The 15,622-nt window shown below is 47.2% G+C and overlaps 3 protein-coding genes across 33 annotated transcripts in view; 2 read left to right on the top strand and 1 right to left on the bottom strand.

Annotated features, from left to right (window-relative positions):
• The first annotated feature begins 56 nt into the window (after positions 1-56).
• Positions 57-3,372, top strand: LOC143374355 (uncharacterized). 3 transcript variants are annotated; one of them, XM_076822465.1, is made up of 7 exons: positions 57-279; positions 655-902; positions 983-1,124; positions 1,185-1,318; positions 1,386-1,589; positions 2,529-2,814; positions 2,890-3,372. In XM_076822465.1, the coding sequence occupies exons 2-7, from the start codon at positions 691-693 to the stop codon at positions 3,187-3,189; spliced, it is 1,278 nt and encodes a 425-aa protein (XP_076678580.1). In that variant the 5' UTR covers positions 57-279; positions 655-690; the 3' UTR covers positions 3,190-3,372. The 3 variants fall into 3 exon arrangements, with proteins under 3 accessions (XP_076678580.1, XP_076678579.1, XP_076678578.1); XM_076822464.1 differs by having other exon boundaries at positions 634-902; XM_076822463.1 differs by having other exon boundaries at positions 58-279; positions 672-902.
• Positions 3,225-14,521, bottom strand: LOC143374190 (transmembrane protease serine 9). Its single transcript, XM_076822126.1, has 8 exons — positions 14,476-14,521; positions 13,353-14,066; positions 5,447-5,533; positions 4,552-4,634; positions 4,188-4,276; positions 3,849-4,107; positions 3,618-3,770; positions 3,225-3,528 (listed from the first exon to the last, which is right to left on the bottom strand). Exons 1-8 carry the CDS (start codon positions 14,519-14,521, stop codon positions 3,373-3,375), a joined length of 1,587 nt encoding a protein of 528 aa, XP_076678241.1. The 3' UTR covers positions 3,225-3,372.
• Phcl-1 (pH-sensitive chloride channel 1) overlaps positions 6,151-15,622 on the top strand; it is a 73,808-nt gene continuing 64,336 nt past the window's right edge. For 5 of the 29 annotated variants that reach the window (XM_076822439.1, XM_076822433.1, XM_076822431.1 and 2 more), the window contains exon 1: positions 6,154-6,566. The gene's annotated coding sequence lies outside the window, so the exon portion shown is untranslated. Of the gene's footprint in view, positions 6,567-15,622 lie in introns of all 29 variants that reach the window. The other 24 variants (XM_076822428.1, XM_076822427.1, XM_076822423.1 and 21 more) reach the window with 10 other exon arrangements.

The following is a 15,622-nucleotide window of genomic DNA, read 5'->3' as shown; positions in this document are numbered from 1 at the left end:
TGTGGCAGTTCATTAGCGGCCGAGCGCGAGCCACTTATCAGAGCAGTCCCGCTTATCAAACCGCACCCGTGATCATCGTTCGACTGACAGCGATCTTGCACGGCGATAAGGAGCCTGCGGTTCTTTATTTTTTCCGTTCTCTATTTTTCGAAAATTTTCCCCGCTTATCTCGGCGCCGGAGGATATAAAGGAACGGCAAAAGGAGAGAGAAAGCGTAGTCGTGCTCGAGGCGACATCACAGGGAGGGCAGGACGATCGTCGTTTAAAATTCGTAACACTGTAAGTGGAGAACTTACTCGATGACTTAGTTCGATGACTCCGACGAGTCGTTTACGCGGATCGGCTCTAAAACCTTTGCGCCAATGATGCACAGGGGCGGTTCATCCATTTCTCGCGTCTCCAAGTAAATATCGCTCTCCGAGGGTATCTTTTATCGCGCAGAGGTTAATGCCAAAGCTTTACACGAAGCTGCGATTTTTATTGTAACGCGACGATGGAAGTTGCTTTCGGAGAACAGCGCGCGGGAAGGTTACGTCGGTTGGTGGTTAGGTTATATGGAATTATTGGGAGTTACGTATCGGTATGGAATTAGTGGGAGATACGAAGGGGCCATTATCTTTTACGGGATTGTAGCTCGGTCTGGAAGATTCCAAGTGATTGTTGGCGCATAGGTTACGTGGGATCGCACAGATGGCCGAGTCGACGAGGCGAAAGAAGGTGTGCGTGGTGGGCGCAGGCGCGGCGGGCTTGTGCGCTGCCAACCATTTGGCGGGGAATTCGAATTTCGAGGCGAAAGTGTACGAGCAGACGAAGGATATCGGTGGCACGTGGGTGTACAAGGAAGCGACCGGGCTCGACGAGAATGGCTTGCCCATCCACTCGAGCATGTATCGGGACCTGAGGTTTGACCCTGCACAGTTCTGCAAAATTCACCGCGTCGGTACATTTCTCGGGACTGCTGGAACCCGTGCTTTCTTCGTAGAACCAATTTACCAGCGAGGATCATGAATTTCCCTGACTATCAGAGAATGAACGCCGTGGAGCCCTGCTGCGCGACCCACCAGGAGGTTCTCAACTATTTGCGAAATTACGCCAGGCATTTCGATCTGTTGAAGTATATTCAGGTAAACGACACGTGCACGTAGACTGCTTCGTTGGCTTAGGTATGTAATCTAACATTACAGTTCAATACGAGAGTAGAGTCAGTGCGGTTAGAAAGCTCGCCGGAAGGCGGGGACAGCTGGATCGTTCGGTTAAAGAACTTGAAAACGAAGAAGGAGGAGGTGGTCACTTTCGACGCTGTGATGATTTGCAACGGGTGCGTTAAAGCTCTCCGAATTATCCAGGGAAGATTTAAACGTCGCTTTTTCTGTACCACGATCCAGGCACTACTTCGATCCATACGTGCCAACGATACCTGGCATCGAAACGTACTTGGGCACGATAATACACAGTCACTCGTACAGAAAGCCCGAGGACCTCTCGGGGAAAACTGTCCTGATCTTGGGGGCATCCTCTTCAGGAATCGACATTGGAATCGAATTGGGTAATCACGCATCTTGCGTGTACCTCAGTCACAACAACGAAAGGTACCCGATATTTAGCTTTTTAAGGGTACATTGTGTAATCCCTTAAAAAATTTAGGATTTTTACCAGACTTCAAAAAGGAGGAGGTTATAGGTTCGACCATTATCTATTTTTATTATTTTTTTTTTTATGTTTGTCCCCGCATAACTCTTCAGCATATGGACCGATTTTGATGATCTTTTTTTTATTCGAAAGAGGGCGATGCCCCGGTGGTCTATTCCAACACTGCAGCAATATTAGCTCAATACTTTGCCAGTACTGGTTAATTCAAACTTCGTCTAATTACATAACTTGTATTTCATGTATTCTCGCATTGTAGAGTAAGTACTTTTGCGTGTTGAGTTGCAGACCTGTAACGAATTTGAGACATCCTTGTACTCACTTTTTCGAATCGCTTATGTTTGGAATCTTCCATTTCTAGCAAACGGTTCCTTTTTTACGAGCAGCTCTTTTTGTAGGCCTACCTATTTTATTACATAAATGTAGTTACACAACTTAAATAACTAAAAAGAAAAAAATGAAATAATTTTAAAAAAAATTAAAACCGACTTCAAAAAAATTAAAATGCATTAAAACGTGAAAAATAATTTCATCTACAACTCTCATTCTTTTATGTCGGCGCCAGATTTACGCAGCATAAAAAATTAGAGTTGTAGATTAAATAAGGGAGAAAATTATTTTTTACTTTTTAGTGCATTTTTATTTTTTTGAAGTCGGTTTTATTTTTTTCAATCTTCAAAGGAAATTAACACATAGGTTAAAAGGCCTTTTTTGGTATTGATTTATAGTGAAATATTTAAAAAATAAAGTATATCAATACCAAAAAGTCTTTTCGCCCTGTGTGTTACAGATTTCTCTCAGAAATATCCTTCTTGAAGGGATCACACAAGAATATCCTCCTAAGGATCGAGCCGGTAACGTTGCACTTCCGATGTGCGCAGGTTGAATACCCCCCTGCCGTCCAATATGGTGCAAGTGATGGGCGCGGAGAGGATAGAAGGAAAACGGATCTTTCTAAAGGACGGAACCTCCGTCACGGCGGACGTGTTCATGTTTTGCACCGGATACCGATACAGCTTTCCGTTCCTGGACGAGAGCTGCGGCATACGAGTCGATGCCAATTACGTGACCCCCTTGTATAAACACCTGATCAACATCGACCACCCCACAATGTGCGTCGTAGGAGTGCCCACCATTGTCGTACCCTTTCCCATGTTCCACGCGCAAGTAAAGCTCCTTATTCTCGCTTCTTCGAATGAACAGAAAGCCGCGACGTTGTTAAAGGGACCGTGAACTCCTCAGGTGCAATATTTCCTCGCGCTACTAGAAAACAGGGCGACTCTGCCCCTTAAATCCACCATGCTGGAGGACGCGAAGCTGAAGACGGCGAAGAAGAGGCACGCGCACAGACTGATGGACAGGCAGTGGGATTACAACGACTCGCTGGCAGATGGCGGTGGGTTCGCTCGTTTACCAAAGTTCTACAGGCGGGGCTACGACGTGTGGTCCGGCCACAGGAAGCTCGATTTCTTGAACTACAAGAAGTCGAGGTTCGTGGTATCCGAGGACGGGGAGACTGTGGAGATCTCTGTACCGAATTGAACCGCGTCAAGATGTAAGTAACGGAGGAAAGCGCCTTTTGCATCAGTAGATTTTTATTGTTGCTGGAATTTCGCTGGAACTGTGTCAGAGTGGATCTCCCAGAGCGAGCTGGCTTGGGAGATTCTTATTTTAATAAAATAATCGCCACGAGTGCATCGCTGAATGCTACTAAAGGAATGAAAATTATTCGTTGATCGCGGTCTTGTTTTTAACCCAATCTAAGTAGTCCAACAGGTTGGTGTAAACACCAGGCAAGCCTGGTTCACCGCAATCGGCGCCCCACGAAGTAATACCGATCCCGTAGAGATGTATGTTGACTAAGGGGCCGCCGGAGTCACCCTGCGCAAATTAATAATAACGGTACCTCCAGGATTCGTCTGCAATGCCTACGTGCACAGAAAGAAAGTTGAAATGGATACTACGTTTACCTTGCACGAATCTTTCCCTCCCGCTCGGAACCCGTAACAAGACTGGCTCTCTGGAATTTCGATTTGGTTTCCATAGTCCTTCACGCATTCTTCCCTGCTCACTTTCGGTAGGATAACATATTGCAGATACTCCGACAGCACCGGATCGTCGTCCTGTAAAATCGTTTTTACGTTCGCAGTAGTCTACATCGACCATCGGCCACGCTTGAAAGGCGACTCCGCCGATCTTACGATAAAGTAGCCCCAACCAGCGATCAAGCCCCAATCAGTCGTAACGTTCTTCGGATCCTCCGGCAATTTTAGCGGTTGGGTGACGTTGTTGAAGCGGAACGGTTCTTCCACTTTGAACACCGCGATGTCGTAATCGTTGCCTTCGTCGTCGTATTTCTCGTGTGGGACGAGCAACGTGACTTGGTGAATCACACCGCCAAAGTCGTTCCAGACGGACCCGCTGCGGACGCTTATCGAGTCCGAACTTATGTTTATGAATCTGCAACAGCGAGCATGCCCTGAAGTGTTCGCGTGAGCTGCTCGATTCAATTTAGCTGAACGACAAAAATTCAGGCTCACTCGTAGACACAATGGGCGGCGGTCAGGCCCCAATATTCGTTGATGATAGCGGCGCCGCACGAATGCTTCCCATTGATCCTGTACGATAACTGTTACGGATAATCGTTCCATTACTTCGAGCTGCCTTCGTTTCTATGTCGCATCGTTAAACGGCGAAGGGAAAGCCACAGACGAATGTACTGTGCCCGAATGGAAAGAAGTCGGTCGAGAAACTCTAGGGTCCGAATATCAAGTCCGAGTATCAAGTCCGAATAGTATATCCCAATAGGCCGGGGCGACAACGTCGATGAATACAAAGCGAACCCCTCTTGCCCCTGTGACACTTCAACAGACTTCTTTCCGTCCGGGCACAGTAGGTACTTGCCATGAACGGGATCTTTGCGATGTCGATCGGTGCTCCATCGACGATTCGATCCTCAGGGGGAGGCTCTGATCCGTGCACTCCCACTAAACATATGTGAAAGCAGAGAAATTTTTACGGGATTCTATTTAGCTTTGGATTAGTGGTCTAGTCTCTACCAAGTAGGGAATACAATCCCGGGATACGGTATTCCGGGATCCCGCGATCCCGGCTGTTCTTTTGGATTCCAAAAATCCCGGAATTTCATGTGACTAATCCCGAGAATTTCGGGATTTTTTAAAAATGTGAATTACATTATGAACATCTGAAAAATATAAAAATAAACAGAATAAATAAGCACAGTCATTTCATGATAATAAGGACAATAATAATAATAATGATTTATTTAAATAATAATATTAAATCGCATATAACTAACTAAACTATATTTATTTTTACAATGATATTCTCACTTTCCGCCATTTCGAAATCATGGCAACTTGTCTGAACACGTAAAGTCGAAACATTGAAGACATGCACATAAGATGCTTTGCTGTTTCTTCGTTCGCATTTCCAAAAATCTTCATAATGGTTTATCTACTTATTGAGACTTTATTATTCTACATTGTTCTACTGTTTTCGTGGTTAAAAATTATTTTCACTTATGTTTTCCGACTAATAATAGAAACTAAGTTTGTCTACTTTAAATAAAGATTTAGAATTTTAACACATAATAAATCAGTTTAATTACTGCAATTTTTCTATTACCCAGTCCCGGGGTTAGTCCCGGAATCCTGAGATATACTTTAAAAAATCCCGCAATCCCGGGATAGTAAATAATGACCAGGATTGTGCTCCCTACTACCAAGCGTCCGAAGGGAGGGCTATATTTCAGGGAGGCACTAATGCCAGTACTCACGTCCAACAACCAAAAGACAGATCTTGCAAAACAGAAGCGTATTCATATCGAGCGTACTCTCCTCGCAAACGCCTCCACGGTCCCGTCACCGACTGCTGTCCAAGCGTTGCGAGCGCAATTTATCCTTCCAACTTATCGAAAGATGGAACGGCTGGGCATAATTATACAAGAATTTCGTCAGAATTGCACGCAATTACCATTTCACATACGGCCTCGTTATCACTCTTATTATACCTTATGCAAATCTGCCAGATAGCAGACAACGTACTAAATACGTCCATTTTACATATGTTTTTCGGCCGGAGCGTCACACGAGCTTATTAGCACGCCTTCAACATGCATTGAAAGTCTGAAATGGTCGCCGTTAAGTCGTTAGTGTGATATCTGGGGAGCTGTCGAACGTAAGGACACGGCAATTATTCCTTTACCCTACTCTTCGCACCGAACGAATCCTCGCGTGTGAAACGAATCACTTATTCATAACCTCAGACGTGTCTCTATCGTAACGACTCTCGTCGCGTCCCCCTTCCGATAAGGATTCGCAAGGGAGCGCGTCATAAATCACGCTTCCGCACCGACGACATTCAAAAATGACCGCCAGCAAAGCAAAGCGAGTGGTGGTGGGAGTACTGCGGAAGGAGGAATCGCGAGTTGCAAGCGCGACGAGAAGTTTGCGGAGCGAGGCGCAGTGTAACAACCTCGACGGACAAAGGGAAAGGGCATGGACGATCGCCCGCCGAGGTGTCTCTCGAGGCGAGCTGTTTTTTTCAGGCATATGTCGGGATCGGTATGTCGGTGGTCGGGGCGTTCGGCAGTTTAGTAAGCCGATTGGTCGAGGGGTGGCGGTGCGGTAGCGTCGCGCCGAAACAACCCTCAGTCTGTAACTCGCCGCGCTCGGGCACGGACCCCGCGTTTCCTTCCGCCGTGTCTCTCTAAGCCGCGTACGTTCGTCCCGTTTGTGTGCTCTCTCGCCCTTAACGCCGGCACTGGTCGCGTCCCTCCAGCAGTGCGATCCCTCTCCGCGTCCCGCGGGACACACGCAGCTCGGGCAAAGTGGAGGAGCAGCCGAGGTACCAGTGGCCAGCGATCACGGACGTGCTACCAAGTGGGCATCGTTTCGGTGAGTCTCTTTGATTCATTGCCAAACAGATTCGCGAGTGTGACATAACCCGAGCCTCCGACGACTAAGGAGACGGAGGTCGGTATCTCTGCTGGCGAGGCGACCGTTCCGAAAACCTCTCGCCAGACATCGATTAACATTTCGCGAACTTTCCAGCCACATAGTGGCAGGTCACTCTCTTCCGCGAGCGGTGAAATATAGGACGTCTGCTTTTACGCCTGTGGGCGCGTTCAGACGGGTCGTTCGCTTATCGTTTGGGCTTCAACGTAAACACGGAGCTCCTTGGGCACCGAGTGCCCGGGGGGGAGAGAAGGACAGGCGATACTGTTGACTGTGGTTCTTATTTATTTTTTGTCGCTTTCCGTGGCTTGGGCTCGCGCGGACGGTGGGGCGAGTGTAATAGGAACAAAGCGAAGAAACTAGCGGGCGAAGTAGTCGAAACGAAAATAGTACGGTTTGCATTCTGTCAGGGAATGTCATTGGCGTGCGGCCTGGCGGATGGAGCTTTCGCGAAAGAAATCGTCTGTCTAGCGTCGCGTCTCGTCCTCCTTCGGTCGCCATCTTGGATTGATATTTATCGAATCTCAGATCGAACGCGCCACGGTCGTTTCGCATAGTTCTGTTCGATTCTTATCCGCGTGATTTTTCATTCGCGAACCCTTCGGTCCGTTTAAATTCATTAGTTAATGGCCGAATAAGTTGGGAACGGCTAGTTTGCGTTGCAACGGTTCGATGCTAAAAATAACGCTCGAGTTGAACGTTTTTTATTAGTTCTCCGTAGTAGTAATATATTCCATTATACTTTACGAGGTCGTTCTTAACGTCGCGAAATTCCTTTCGACGTTCCCTCGCGTTAAGTACATTCCACCCATTCCCTATGCGCATGTGTAATTCTCTGTGAACGGAAGAGAGCTGGAATCAGCATAAAATTGAGAAAAGTAGTCCTCCCTTTTCGCTTTCATTAAGGAACTTCTTTGTCCTCGCGGACGCAGAAAGGGGTTTATTACTAATTTAGTTCCGAGCAATATTTGATGCCCTGTTATTGAAATCTTCGCCGAAAGGAGCGGACCAAGGGCACCAGAGGTATCTGAATGAGAGATCGAGCATATCGACGTAAATTGGCGACCTCGGCGGAGTAAACATAATTGCAAAACTAAATGCCCATGCGCGATTAGCTAATGAAAGATTGCAATTACACGGTATCGCGGCAATGCCATCGAATCGAATGCTTCCGTTTCCACGGCAATGAATTCCAGCCGTATTATAATCGATGGGCACTTATCAATTCGTGGGTCGAAGTATTATATTCGAAGCGCGTGCTAACAAAGGTGGAAGTGCCTCGGTTCCACCCGCGGTCTCGTTAACCGTCGAATCAGGGCGAGTACAACTGTCTCTCTTAGACGAAGCGACTAGGGGGGTGAATTCAAGGTTCGCGGTTCTCGAAAAGTTGCCCGAGCGGGTGGGATTCCGTGACTTTGCATCGGCGATACTTCTTTTCCACGCGATTTATTAATACGCCGCGAACGGACGAGGCTCCGCTGGCCACCTTGGGCTTAATTTAATCGCGGATCTTTTTCGCGACCTTTAGTGACGCTTGTCGTATAAAAATGGCGGGAGAGAAAAAGGGTGAACGACGATGGCGGTGCGTGGCGGAGCGGAAGCTGATAAGCAGCGAATAGGAGCGGGACGAAGGTCGACGGACACGGGGTTATTTCTAGTTTTTATAAGACGCGCTAGGGGCGGCGCGAGCATCGTCGGGTCTCGCCTCGTTATCGAGCACGTACGCGCGGTTAATTAAATTTTCAAAGATGATGCCGCCGAGCGGAGTCCTCGATGTTCCCGCCTGCATGCATATTCATTTATGCATATCTGGCCATCGCCGATTTTATCCTCTGTGTTACGCTTGTTATGACGTCACGGGACAGATTGCCCCTGCATTGCTGCGTAATGCGCGAGAACGATCCGCTTTCTCTCCTTGGAAAAGTTGATTAATCAGAGCCGCCCCGACGGTCGATAGTGCACCGCGTACCCCTTGTATCATTGGCTGGCTGCTGCGACTCACTCGGCATTACTTATCCGTCCAAGGCTGGCCACCCCCCCAATCGAACGGCGCCGCTTAATTAATCCTACGCTCTGGAAGAAGCGAGGCCCGAAATCGTGATCGTCGATTCGCGGGGTGCAAAGTGCCGTCGCGTTGTCACCCTTCCTACTCCCCAATTTGTCCAGAGGGGTGAACGGGCGTATTAGCATCAACTAACGTTCGGATGTAAAAGCGCACTCCCCGTTGCCTCGGAGCTTTTAAAAATTCGCGTGCACGATCGCCAGCAACGATCTTCCCCCGCTGCAAGTATTTCATACAACAAGGAGCCGTTGTTATCGCCCTGGGGGCTCGCGGCTGGCGTGCCCCGATCCCAATGGAATTCAATGCTAAACGCAATAAAGTATAACGCCGAGGTCGCGGGGGAGGGTTAATGGGAACGTAACAGTTCCGAGCTGGCTGCCTCTCGAACGGGGGTGGGCACGCGTGCGTTGGCGGCGAGGTCAAAAGTTCACGCGCCCTCCTAGTGACCACCGCTTGCTCGCGCTGCCCTCGTGTTTCTTTAATTCTGCAAAAAAAAAAACATAGATGCTAGAGTTCGGGCTCCGACGGCCTGGCAGAAACTCCGGGCGGTAAGGGTGCGCGAGCGCCCCTTTGGGTCCCACTGCCTTGGTAGGGACATCGAAGGACATCGAGTCAATCTACACATCCCGGTTAGACGGGTTGAAATAGCGATTTTTATTTTTAAACATTTTTCGAAAGTACGTATCCTCGAGACTGTACTGTTTTTTCATGGAAAATTCCGATTATTTTAGCTTCTACAGAGGCATTTTGTAGGGAGCAGAGGCTCGGTCTCTATAGATGAAAACTTTGAACGTGTTTTTTTAGAAATGTTATTTTTTCACATCGTGAAGATAATATCTGAAAATCTATCGAACCGATTGCTTTATAAATTTTACTGATTATTCTGCACACCTATGACTCTCTATTTTTTTACAGGGCCAATTTTAAAATGTCCATTTTTTGAAAATTTGTCCATCAAGGGGAAGGATAGAACTATATTCTCCTTTTTCAGATTTTTAAAATCGTGCCCGATGTTAAAAACCTGCATTTGTTTAAAATAATTGCACAAAAATGGTTCAATTTTTTTTTTTAAACTGAAATAATTTTTTCTTAAAACTTCAATGTCTTCTCTATAAGCACTGTAAAGCTCATATTCATCCGTTTACTACTTCCATAGCTATAATGTATTGACAAAAAGTTAGCACTTAACTTGAAACAACTGTAAAATCGACATTTTTCAAAATTTCGAAAAATCCTTTGAGGTACGTTTAAATATCACTAAAAACTACAGCATATTCAAGTTTCAGCAATCTACGAAAACTTCCATCCCATTACTATAATTATTTTCGTGCCATTAAATTCCTGAAAATCGCTGAATTTATCGGCGCGCTAACTGCAGTGACCCCTTAAAAGGGTATATCACTTTAGAGCCCTAAAACAGTGTTTCCCAAACTTTTTTATATTCTCTTCCTTTCATTTATAAAAAGTCAGTGTTACGTCATTAATAAAATATGGCAATGTAATCATATTGAACCAAACAAGTGTTAAAAATCATCAACTAAAAATACCCTTGGGGACCCCCAAGAAAACACTTCGCGACACACAGGTTGGGAAAAAATATATATATTTCTAAGTTAGTGTCCTCTTTTTAGTGTCAAGTCAAAGCAACAAATTTATAAACAGTTTTTTCTAATTTCCTCGAAGTTGGTAAAGATGAGGGTGCACCCCTGTATCCGCAAGGTCCTCGATTTACCCATTCTTTTACACCTCCAAGTCGTTGTACCCCATAATTCCTCTCGCTGCTCTGAAAGGCCGTCCGCTCGTCAAGCTCCCTGCATTTTCACCCTCCCCGTTCATTAGTGGATTATCCACGTCGAACAGCTGACTGGGGCCGTGTCGTACACACCTTCCACTCGCTCCTCGCCCCCAACCTCGAAACGGTACAACAAGGAGTTGAAAATTTCCAAGCAGCTCGGGCGAAGTTAATTCAAAGGGTGCTCTGTCCTTTCCCTAGCGAAGCAGCCACCCCGAGCATTTTTTCTAAATGCCGCCACTGGCGTCGACTTTATAAATATCAGGTCAGCCGGGGCTATAAATATTGCGAGCCCTCTATAAATATTGATTAAGAGCGGCTACCCACAGACGATTACCCTCGGCGGCTAGCAGGGTTACTGAAATCCATCGCGGTAGGGTGCGCGGAGCTTCGTGGCGAGTCCATAGGCCCTTGTCGGGGGGTGTGTTTGTTCAGGGGGTGCGAAAATTCCCACGACGGATCCTCTGGAGACCGCGATTTCCGCTCCGGAGGGTGGCGGGGGGAGGGTCTGTCCTGCTGGAAGGGAGGCTTAAAAATACTCCAAGGATCCGCCTCTGCTTCGGTACGTGGCTCGCGGAGAAGCGTACGTGCGTTCGATCGAGTAGAGGACTCGGTGCGAGTCCTTTGGCGTTGCCAGCAAAGGGCCGCAGGGTCCTACGTTCAAGGTAAACCGAGGGGGATGGTTCCCTCGCAGGGTAATCGCGGCTGACCCCGATCGGATCGTCCTCGTTCCCCAGGTTCGATCGTTAATTCCGCGCTGGCCAACCGGACGTGCTAAAAATAATTTATCGACTGGTCCTTGTTGGTACGGCTGTTTCAGCTCCTTTCGCTCGTTCGTCGAACCTTACCGGATCGATCGCCCCGCTGCGCGATAACCGTCAGGTTAACGGATAACGGAGCTCGAACGAGTGAGCGATCCTTGTACCCCCGAGTTCCCACGACTTCTGAATCGTTGACTCGCGGAGGCTGCGTTTGGGTAGCTCGGTGATCCCTGGCCGCTGTCCAATGCGCACACTTAGCGCGTATGTGACGAGCGATGCACTTGGCGGCAAGGAGGCAGCCGCTCGGAGCAGTCGCGAGCCCAATGGCCCTTGACGAGTTTGGCAGCCGTTTTTGGTTGCCTTTCCGAGCAGGCGGAAAGGATCCGGTGGTGGTTACCTTTGAACACTGTGCGGCCGCGATCGTTCACCCTCCGCGATCCAGTGGATCGATCCACGAAACGGAGGAAAGTCGGTGGAAGGTGTTGTGGAGTAGAATCTTTTTTTTTTTCGGAGTTAGCGAACCGCTTAGAATTTCCATTGGCAAGCAAAGCGGAGACTGCTGGGACCTTAGTGCCTCGCGACGCGATGACGTATCCGCGGGAGAATGGTCTTTGGCGAGGTTTCCATGGAAGCTCGAGCGCGTCGAGTCTTTAACCCACATAAAAGTGGGGCTCGTTTCTCCGCCGGCGAAATCTTGGCTCGTTTGAGCGGTGCCGCCAGCGTGACTAGCGGAATTCCCCTATATCGGGGCACAATGCGCGCTGGGAATATTTGAGGAGCGTCAGTTGGACGTGGGAAATCATAAATCGCGGGCAAGCCGCTGTTTGTTATTTGGCAGAGGGCGAGGAGGCCCCTGCCAGCGATCATCTACGGGGTTCATATAAATCAGCCGCTAATTGCTTCTTCAACCGTCTCTTATTGCGCGCGCGAACGGTTCTTAAGGGGTATTCTCGTCTAGAAGGCCATTTTTTTGGCTTTCCTTAGGGACGACGGAGAAAAAATTCGACAGTTTTTACCGACCAGTATTATCCACACGAATTTAGTAACATTTCAGAGATAAACAAATTTCAGCCGTATTTAATAATAATTAATGCAGATATAGATCATACAGTAAACCCCCCAGTAACACAAAATATTCAATATACATACATCGAATATTAAAAAGATATTCAATCTCTTTTTAATATTTAAACATACCTAGAATAGGTACATATTCTACATTAAGAGGCAAATATTTTTTTCCGAATATACAGGAAATATTCATTTTATATTAGGATAAAAATATTTTTGTCTAAATATAAACTTTGACTTTACTTTCATTTTTTGCGTTCTATTTTCATTTTTTTACGACCTTAAACATGTGAAAAGAAACTATTTCGACTTGATTCAGCTACCGGCTAGAATTCTATGTTTTCTGTAGGTGTACGATAAAGATGGACCATTGGTCCGCTAGAAATTCAGATATTGTACACATCGTTGCGAAAAACTCATATCTCCATTAATTATTATCATATACGGCTGGATTTTTTTTATAGCTTATATGCATAATGGTCATCCTTTAAAACTGTGTGGTTTTTTGTGCATCCCTCTAGACGAGCATACCCCCTTAACACACTGTACTGTGCTGCTTGAATGGAATTCCTTTACCTCTTGCGTTTAAAACGGAATCTTTCTCGAATACTGAGGAATCCCCCGCAGAGCCGCGCCGCGCCGCGGCGCTGCAACAGAGATGAGGTCGAAAGAAGCCAGCAATTTTCTTCCCCAAATCACCCCGCATTTGTGCCATGGATTCCCCGAGTCCTCCACCTCCGAATCGCGAGTTGACCGCATGGACGGGCGTTTCGCAATTTAAAGTAACTTCCCGGCGAAACCAAGTGCCCCGGTGCGCGTCCCATTTCGCCGAGGGAAATCTCCCGCATTACCGCGGAATTTATCCTGTGTAACAAGAAACGGACAACTCTGCCTTTAAACGAATGCTGTCTTTATTGATTCCATGCGACGACGCTAGCGCCGGACGCGCCAGTAATTAAGCCATACAAAGTGATTAAGGATACTAGAGGGAAGTGTTTCGTCGCCGTTAGTTAGTGCACCTCGTAGACGAGCTCCTTAACCACTGATCTGCGTGGTGGCGAGGATCCAATCCCTGACAGGATACAGTTCGGTGTTCACATCAGGGTGTCCCTTCTGGCCGCAGCCGTAGTGCCAGGACACGAGCCCGGCCAGCTGATTGTCGACCGTCACGGGGCCACCTTCGTCTCCATTGCAGACACCCTTTCCGCCGAGCGCCTCCACGCAGATCTTTGCCTCCGGGAGTTTTACGAGTTCCTCGTAGGCCTCGTCGCAGTCATGCTTAGAGATGGTCCGCAGGTACACTCGCCGGAGTGTATTCCACTGGGTGCCGGACTCGTCGGTCGCGCCCCATCCCGTGATCGTGGCGTTGGAACCGACGGGGACTATGTCCTTCGAGAGAGCAATCGCCTTGGGGATCCCGTGCAGGTCGATCGGAGGCCTTAACTTCAGGACGGCCACGTCGTTTATTGGCACTCCGTGGTTGTTGATGGTGTATTCCGGGTGCCGTACGATCTCTTCTACCGAGTGCACGGTGCCGCCGGACGAGTGCTTCGTGGACCCGGCTCGGACGGTCAGCACATTCGGCGCGTAGCTGGTACATTTGGCGGTAGTGACCACCCAGGTCTTCGAGAGGATGACACCACCGCAGTGACTCTTGCCCAAGGCGTGCAGGGACACCTGGTGCGGCACTTCCTCGATTTTCACGTCGTGGCCGCCCGGAATATATACGGATGAGTCATCCGGCGTTGGTACCGCTGTGGAAATGAGGGGGATCTTTTAAATTCTGTGATCAAGGGCTCCGGGTAAGACCATCTCGGAGGGGATGATTGTTCGTATGAGTTTAGAGGATGATCCGAAATTCATTTCGTTACGCTTGGCTCGAAATTAATGGGGAGCAGTTTCGTAAAATGGATCTACATCTAGCGGGGACAGGAACACAATACAGCGTGCAAATCATTGATAATCATCCGGCAATTACCCTCGCGGTTCAGACAACTCCCAGCTTTAATATCGCGCAATATAACTCCTGCCTCGGAAATGCTACACAGGTAGGATCAATCGAGGTCGTAACTAACGCCCACAGGAGTCCAGAGAGCAGGAAAGAGATTCCCAGAGAGGAATGTTATAGTCGTGCAAAATATTAGTTTGTCAGAGGATGATTACCTGCCACGAAGGCCAGCAGAGAGAACAGACTCAGTTGCAGGAACATGTTGCTTCGGTTTTCCGTGTTGGTATGCCTCTTCTCGGCGAATACTAGGTGTATTTATACGAAAATCGGAGGGTATACCTTTCACCTGGGGAATTGCAGGTAGGGTTTGTTGGTTCTTAAAAACCGGGATTAAAAACTGGTCGTTTGGATAAATGTGTAAATTTCGAAACTGGTTTTTGAATTTAAAAACCAGGCTTTAGATACTAGCATTATTGGTAAATATTTTGAAGTATGTTTTCAAGGCCATCGTTCTGAACAAGTTTCTCCTATACCTGTTACCGCCGCTCGGCTTTAGTTTTCGAGATATTCGCAAACTACTGTGATCGGTAGTAGCTTTGGGTGAAATGGAAAAACTACTTAGAAGTAAACTTTCGGGAGATTTAAGATAGAAAAATGTGTAAGATAAAAGAAAGTGTGTAAATCTGCCAAAAGTTGCCGCTAAACCATCTAAGCCAAACAATATTTTTTGCTACTTAGAAAGAGGGTGTTCTCAAGAGCACAGCTATATGCGTTTGGTTAGAAATCGGAAACATTTCTGCCATCGTGTCGAAAAATGCCACCATGCGATCATTAAAATTATGTTATCGACGGAATGAAAGCTCTCCTATACCTATATCCCGCATAATGAGATGCACGAGTTCCATAATGAGGAATATTAGCTCTCGTGTCTATCCCGCGCACGCTCTATATTCTGCGTATGTGCTCTAGTGTTTGGATCAAAAAAGTTCATTTTATGATGCACGGTTAGATGTTGATTACATTCGTTTTTCAAAATATAGGCTTTCCACGAATCCTATATTATTGTCGTGCCCGGTTTAATCCACTTCTAAGTAACCCCAAGTAATGTTTCGGCATTTCTGTTTGCGACTTGTACAACAAATAGCTTCTTAGTCGATCTTTCGATAGCAGCAAAAATCCACCAGCTAGAAAGTAAACGGTCTTTTTTAAATTTACGTTTCCCTATTTTCGCTTCGTCAATTTCCACTACCTATTGTATTTCTCCTCCCTATTTGAAGTGAGTGTTTCTCAATCCATAATACGCATGGTTCTCGACAGAAGCTAGCCCAATCAACAGTGGCGGCTGAGCTTCTTAGTGCAATT

Source organism: Andrena cerasifolii, chromosome 10 (assembly GCF_050908995.1).
Source record: "Andrena cerasifolii isolate SP2316 chromosome 10, iyAndCera1_principal, whole genome shotgun sequence".
NCBI classification, from domain to species: Eukaryota; Metazoa; Arthropoda; class Insecta; order Hymenoptera; family Andrenidae; genus Andrena; species Andrena cerasifolii.
The sequence above is the reverse complement of the archived record's forward strand: the minus strand, read 5'-3'. Positions and strand labels throughout refer to the sequence as shown.

What these genes read in the sequence shown, in the direction of transcription:
- LOC143374190 (XM_076822126.1), bottom strand. Translation starts at nt 14,521, where the DNA reads ATGTTCCTGCAACTGAGTCTGTTCTCTCTGCTGGCCTTCGTGGCAG. An exon ending in TCTGCTGGCCTTCGTGGCAG is followed by an intron (nt 14,067 to 14,475) that starts GTAATCATCCTC and finishes TCATTTCCACAG; the next exon opens with CGGTACCAACGCCGGATGAC. An exon ending in CTGTCTTTTGGTTGTTGGAC is followed by an intron (nt 4,635 to 5,446) that starts GTGAGTACTGGC and finishes ACATATGTTTAG; the next exon opens with TGGGAGTGCACGGATCAGAG.
- LOC143374355 (XM_076822465.1), top strand. Translation starts at nt 691, where the DNA reads ATGGCCGAGTCGACGAGGCGAAAGAAGGTGTGCGTGGTGGGCGCAGGC. An exon ending in GCTGTGATGATTTGCAACGG is followed by an intron (nt 1,319 to 1,385) that starts GTGCGTTAAAGC and finishes ACCACGATCCAG; the next exon opens with GCACTACTTCGATCCATACG. An exon ending in TTCCCATGTTCCACGCGCAA is followed by an intron (nt 2,815 to 2,889) that starts GTAAAGCTCCTT and finishes TGAACTCCTCAG; the next exon opens with GTGCAATATTTCCTCGCGCT.